Below are 7,385 nucleotides of genomic sequence, written 5' to 3' on the forward strand. Positions count from 1 at the left end.
TACTCTTGAACAAGACCAGCTATAAACGCCACATTGGCTTCTCAATCCCTCCAACTGCAAGTTGTTCCCGCCACAGATGGCGCACAGCTTCGCATAACCTCCATCTCGGCTCTCTTACGACCGATATTTAAAGGCAACTACACACGTGTTAAGATAAACACAATAGCATTCCAGTGTTCGATCAGAGCACTACAATCACGATAACCTCTTAGTGATAATATTCAATAGATTATAACCTGCTTCATTCATAGTAAATATATTTCAACACCACAAGATTATCAAGAAATATAAAGTTCGTCTGTAATTCACCCTTTTGTAAATCAATTCAAATAAATACAAATAATAAAGACATGTGTTAATTATTAATCAGTGCATTCACCCTTTACTTGCCCGGCAACCCCACATAACATCTAGTGGGTTTTTTGTTCTAAGTTAATTATTACACGTTTGGCTGACGAGTTGAATTGTGGAATTATTTTCCGAACAATTTTTATTTTTTTATTTCACACTGTCTCTCTGGTGAGAACCTCTTCTTCTTGGTTGCTTGTCGATGACGTAAATTCTGAATCTTAAGTTTTAGTTGATTATTGTAGTGGTGATACTACTTACAAAGACTAATAGTAGACTTGTCTTCGGACTTCGGGAAGGGGATATGTCTTCTGTCCTATAGGACTTGTAACGATCATTTTCTTGAACTACGATAATCGACTTCCACTTCTTATTTAATAAGGATTTTATCGAGAGGTATTGGTCTCGTAGTTTTCTCTCTTAAATACATAACTGACAATGGGTTTCACTTGGGATCCATTCCTCGTCTTTGTGTTCAATTAGAGCGTAGGTTTAGGCTGCGTGAGTGTACATGCACGCCCTTTTTCCCCACTTCCAAAGAATTTAGGCTTTGGCGATCATAACACTGGAAAAGTATCTTCGGCAGCAGCGCTTACAATTGGTAGACTTGCACCTCTCTTGAACTTAGCAACGTTGAGGGTTCTTGGTCAAGTGTCGTTGCTTGGGTCGTGCGAGAGGTAATTTTCGACGTACTTGACAACAATGCATGCATTGTCTCTTGACCTCGATGTGGGCACGTGCCGATGATTGCCCGTTGTCGCACCTATAGGGTATTGGATTGCAATGAATATTTTGGAAATAATTTGTACTCGATAGTTTACGTACATCTTTCAGAATCACTCTTTCAGAATCGCCGCTTTCTTGGCAGTAAACAACAAGATCGTTTTAATCGCAGCGGAGAATAAGTAAAATAACTATTTCCGAGTGTTTTTCAGATGTACTGACCATCTCAAGTATCCAAGGACCGAGGGTATTTTGTGCCAAGAAAAATGTTCTCGCAATCTCGAATATAATGAAATCCAATTTCTTATTCCTGTATAAACATTAGATAACTGAATTATTCTATTAATATTTAAATAAACATCACTATTAATATTTTTATTATTATGTATAAAATACTATTCTATATTACATACATAGTAAAAAGAATAAAAGGTAACTATTAAAAAATAATTCATATATTCCATAAATTTTTAAGTTGAAATATTATTTTTTAAATTATTAGAATTAGGTATAATTTCCTAATATAATTTATATTATTAATTAATTTTTATAAGATCATCATATTTATTTTAAAGCAATTTCACTTCAAAATATGTTTTATATTAAATTATATTTTATTAAATTACTTCCACAAGTTAGATATTTACAATTTAAAATCTTACATAAAGTTTATGGTGTAAATTTATATATTCAAAATCTTTGTTATTTATAATTAAGAATTTAATTGGAATTCATTAGGGTTTTGTTTTAAGAAATATCATTAATAGAGTTTACATTTCAACACAAGAGAAGAATGTCAAGTAGAGGTTCTGTGAACGCATGCATATAGATGAAACGTATATAAACAAATTAGATTTTACGAAATTGGTGTGAATTTTCAAGTGTGTGAGAGTATATTTATTATTGAAATAGAAGGATTGTGGTAAAATCAATAGACTAATGTCACTGATACAGTAATATGATAAAAACATAATTATTGACTGTTACAATTATTTTCGAAGCAAGAAAACGTGCGTTAACGTGTAATGATCTTAAAAATTACATTACAAGAACTTTAATTAAAACGTTATCGAACTATAAAAAACAGTTGTAGTTATGAATATATAGTTTACTATACAAATATTATACTCAACATTAATTGATTTCAAAACAAGCATTAATAAAAAATGTCAGTATCTGTAAGAATAAAGATGAAACTTCATAAAAGGAGTTTAATATTTTTAATATCTAATAGTGAAGTATATTCATTGCAAGATACAATTAGAAGGATTTTATAAATAATTTAAAATAATAATCTTCTAGATAAATTTCTAAAGAGTTTTTTCAGATAGCTAAATATTATATTCATTTATGTCAAATCGATCAACGCCATCTTTTTCTGAACGCCTACTAGAACTAGAAAACTAGTTAAAAAGTATATGAAATAGCAGAAATTTATAAATTGGTACCACAAACTGTATGTGTTGTGTATAATAATAAGGTAATTTTTATTTTTCCAAAAAATGTTTTAATGCTCTTTAAATATTCATGTATATGAAATTTTATTCAATTGTATTTAATGCATTAATTTAGTTTTTGGTATGGAGAAAAAATTGGAAAAATTAAATGTAGTCTAGAGAATGCATATTGAAAGAATTCACAGAGCAAATTTTTTTTATATTCGAAGAATCGTACAACTGATATTGGTTATGATTAATGTAACTAATATCAATAGAGATAAAGTATCAATATTACATATCTCAAGTAAAAGATATCTATAATATGTTAAATTATATGTATGTATGTGTTTGAAATTGGAGCCTTCGGTTCTTGTAAGTGTTCTAAGCCTTCTAGTCCTCGAATGCTTGTAAACATTTGACAACCAGAATTATCGACTAGCTCAAAGCTTAGATTCTCGAACCTTCTACAAGCCGGCTAGTCTACGCATAGCAGCACCTAAGCATTGTTGCCAGCTAGTTTTAGCTCCCGCGCTGATATTTTAGGAGACACGCATTAAGATTCGTAGTCGTTATCACTCAGAAGTCACTCCGTACATAGTGCACTTATTCATCCGAGTCAGTTACTCGTCCTAGTCAGTCATCTACGCCCTAGCCATGCTATTAAGCTGCAGTCTAAAACCGAGAGAAAGTTACGCAATAGACGGTCTCTCAGTGCAGCTATTACAAGGAGCACACGTTCAGTTCTCCAGTGAGCAATGATTAACAACCAGTTAAGGGTGCTGACTGCAGTACAAGGAAATAATCGACCACAAAAACAATGGTATCAGACTCTCCTTCACATGAAGGTATATCAGTAGTCTCTATTGAGGATAACTACCACTCAATTAATCCCAATTAATCACCACTCAATACTCCCTTTGTGAGTATGGTCGCCTCTTCATGTTAGTCCTTACAACGTTAGAACAGACCACAATTCCCATACTCCACTTCATGAGTATGGTCGGCTCTTGCTAACCTTTTCAACGATAGCAGAGACCTTAAACCAAGCCACATTCCTCTTCAAGGAATATACAAAATCCATTGCTGATCTCCATAACGATCTACTATGAGAAGTGAATACAGAACAACAATAGTGTAATTGTCAATAAAATCAAAGAAACAATGTTCTAACGAAGTTTACACTCACTGTACATATTTACAGTTCTTCCAGCTATGTCGTTTCCTAAGCATCGCTAAGGCGGGCGATAAAAAAATTGAACTATCGAACCTGGCATTTCGAGCCAAAAATTTAAATACATTTGATCCTTCGAACCGAATCAAATAAACAAACTTTCGAACAGCATGTATATATATATATTTTTTATTTATATATATGTATATATTAATTTCCCTTAATGATAAAATTAATATAGACATCAAATATTGCACCCTCATATTATTGCTTAAAAGGCATTATATTTTATAATTTGCATATATTTTGCACAAAAAAGACTAGATATTCTGTATTATTTTATACTGCTTTGCAGAATAAAAATGAAGTTATATCGTTGCAAATAAATTAGAATTTTTTTTTAATAATAAAATAAAATACATTCATAAAGAATTATGTATTTATATATTCTTTAAGTTATACAAAAATTATAACGTTATAGACTTTATCTTTACTAACATATTTAATTTTTCAGTAATCGGCAATTCCGCAGTTCGGATAATTTCTCACATAATTACATTGAAGTTAATTGGTGTCTGCAGATTTTTCATACTGTAGTATACATATTGAAAACATTTGTTTGTTTTATTTTACAAATAAAAACGTTATAATGCCTATGTACATTTCAATTAGAAATAAAAATATATATAAACAAGAAAATTTATGTGTTTTAATCTTTAGTTTTCTATTAATACTTATACACTTACAGTATTATCGATAATGTTGAATTGAATATATATAACGTATTCCAATTCAAAGTATACATTATAAAAGCAGGTGTAATTTAATTTACTCTCCAGTTATTAATTTCTTTATATCTATTATTATTTACTTAAGTATTTTTTAACTTTTAAAATGTATCTACAGTTATCTAAATAAACAAATTATAAATACTTAAACAGATGAACAACGTAATTTTAACTATTACAGGAATTAGTTGGTGATCGACAAATTTAAATGTACAGTTGTAGACTTAAGGATATCATTTATATTTAAATATAAAACGACATAAACATTTTACTTATTTAAATTAAATTATAACAAAAATTAAAGTGTTTTTAATATAACGGATATTCTATATTTTTCTGGATACTATATATATTTATATTTTTCTTAGAATCGAATTTAAACAGGCATATGAAAAACAATACTGAAAGCATTTTTAGAGTTGTTTTTATATTTGAGAGCATTTTATATTAAATAATTGTACTCATTAAAGATTTGCAAGTTGTGTTAAAAGTATAGAATTACATTTTTTAATGGCTTAGAATATTATTAAAAAAATAAAATAAAATTTATATTGATTATTTAATAAAGATAAATTTACATTAAAAATTTTTAATTTAATTTTTAAATAGTTACATACTATAAATGCAATATAATTAATTTTATAAGTCAATAAAAAAAGGTGGATACATTTATCTAATTGCACAAAATACTTAATATACAAATACACAATGCATTATTTACACAATTAAAATAATAAATGAAAAAAGATTGTTCGAGAATGCGAGGACGTTTTCTTGCCACGACTTCCCACGGTCGCTGGATATTCGAGAAGGTCAAAACATCTGGAAAACTCCAGTGAATATTTAGCTTATTAATTCTTGCTTATCTAAAAACGTGCTCATGCTGTTCCTGTGCAGTAAAAACTAATATGTTGTTTTCTGTTAAGAAGACTTAGATTCTGATAGTATTAGATATACGTAAAAATACCGAGTACTTACATTTCCTAAAATTCACTGCAACCCAAAACCCCGCACCTGCGACAACAAGCAATAGGCGTACGTGCGCACACGGCTTTTTAAGACAATGCTTGCTTTGTTCTTAATTACGCCGCATCTAGTCGAACGCATTGGAAGATCGACCACGCCTAAGAGGACCCTTCGTATAGCCAAGTCCCAGAGAAGGAGAGGTGACCAATAGTAAAACCTCCCCACTTTCCGACACTTTCCCGATTAGCATATTCGGGACTGAGCCCGGAAGGAGGTGGAAATGAAGGCGTGCATAATCAATTATGCTGCTCAAGGTCAACTTCTGATTGTATAATTAAAAGAAGAAGGGATCCCAAGTGGAACTGGGTCAGTGAACTATTTAAGACGGGCAATGTAATGTATCACCACTTATTCTTATTCTTAATCTTATTCTTTTATGCTTCTCATGATTGAATGGATAAGTCACGACTTACTCTCACGAAGGAGGACCAGAGACAAAGTCGTTCAGCTGAGTCTAGTAAAAGTTCTTTCTACGATTGTGAATCAATATATAGTTAAAATTGATCTCATCAAGCTTTAGATAGCATAGGTTCTGAGATTCTTGTAATCTCAGCTGGAGAAAAGAAAGAAGTTACGAACTGTAACTGCCTTTCTATTACTGGGATTCAATATACAGTCAACATTGATCTCATCAAGATTAGATTGCATAGGGCAGGCCTTTGTAATCTCAATTGGAAACAAGGAAAGAACTTAAGAGCTACATTTATTGAAAGGGAACTTTATATCAAGCCAGCGAAGAGAGACTGGAAAATTCACGATACACTGCAAGTAAGTCCTTACCGCTAGTATTGTGGAAGAATCACGTTACACTGCGAGTAAGTCCTTACTGCTAGTACTGATTCTTGATCTCTTGGCTTTATTCTGAAAAACGGACGGCTGAAGTCCGATTAGTGAAGCTTCCCAAACATACTCTAAAAAACAAGACCAGCAATAGAGCCACACAGTGGCTTTTCATTTCCTCCAACAAACAGCTATTCGCGCCATACTGTAAGAGCACATCGGAACAATGATCAGTTGTTGACGCCACAGGTGGCGCACAGCTCCGCATAACCTCTAATTTTAGGTTCTTACACAACCTATTATTTAGAGGCAACTGCACATGTGTTAAGTTAAAACACAATAAGATTGTAGTGTTCGATCAAGGCACTATAACGATCATAACCTAAAAAGTGGTAATATTCAATAGATTATAACCTATTTATTTTTACAGTAAATCATAATCTCACCGGTATATGCAGAGAATAAGAAATTGATTATCTCCTAGTTCTCCAATAAAGGGATATATCTGAAGCCACAGGAGTATTAAGCAATATAAGGGTCATTTATAATTTCACCATGGTTAATGATTCCAACTTGGAAATAAAGTAAAATAAATGGAATAAACAGCAATAATACAGATATGTGTTAATTATTGAATCGGTGCATTAACCCTTTATTTGCCCAGCAATCCCACACAACATCAAGTGGTTTTTTTGTTCTAAGTTGATTTTGCACGTTTGGCTGATGAGTCAGATTTGTGGAATTATTTTTTGAACAAAGATTTTTATATTATTTGTATGTCAACAGCATTTTTGCAAAAAGAATCTTAACTACGAAATTTTAGTTAATTTATAGTCGTGTATAAATAACGATTCTTTTTAATTTCAAAAAAATGGAGAAATAATTTTAATAAACTTACATTCAATACTTATTATTTTTTACACTTCCGATGACATTACAAAAGCCAATTTTATGAAACTATTAATTTACTTTCTTTGCATTTTCAAAGTAATAAATGTAATATATACATTTTTCTAAATATATAAATTTTCTTAAAATTATTACAATTATAAATTATAAATAAGAGTATTATATGTATCAGATAAAAACAAACAATTTTTTGCAAAAAGA

At 30.8% G+C, this 7,385-nt stretch overlaps 1 protein-coding gene across 1 annotated transcript in view; it reads left to right on the plus strand.

Annotated features, from left to right (window-relative positions):
* The window catches only part of LOC105360745 (uncharacterized), a 27,769-nt gene extending 23,412 nt beyond the window's left edge, over positions 1–4,357 (plus strand). Inside the window, exon 6 of the mRNA XM_011497742.1 lies at positions 4,196–4,357. Coding sequence (XP_011496044.1) covers positions 4,196–4,278 — 83 coding nt within the window. The 3' untranslated portion in view covers positions 4,279–4,357. The remainder of the gene's footprint in view (positions 1–4,195) is intronic.
* Positions 4,358–7,385: the final 3,028 nt, after the last annotated feature.

Source organism: Ceratosolen solmsi, unplaced genomic scaffold (genome assembly GCF_000503995.2).
Source record: "Ceratosolen solmsi marchali unplaced genomic scaffold, CerSol_1.0 scaffold47, whole genome shotgun sequence".
Lineage (NCBI taxonomy): Eukaryota > Metazoa > Arthropoda > Insecta > Hymenoptera > Agaonidae > Ceratosolen > Ceratosolen solmsi.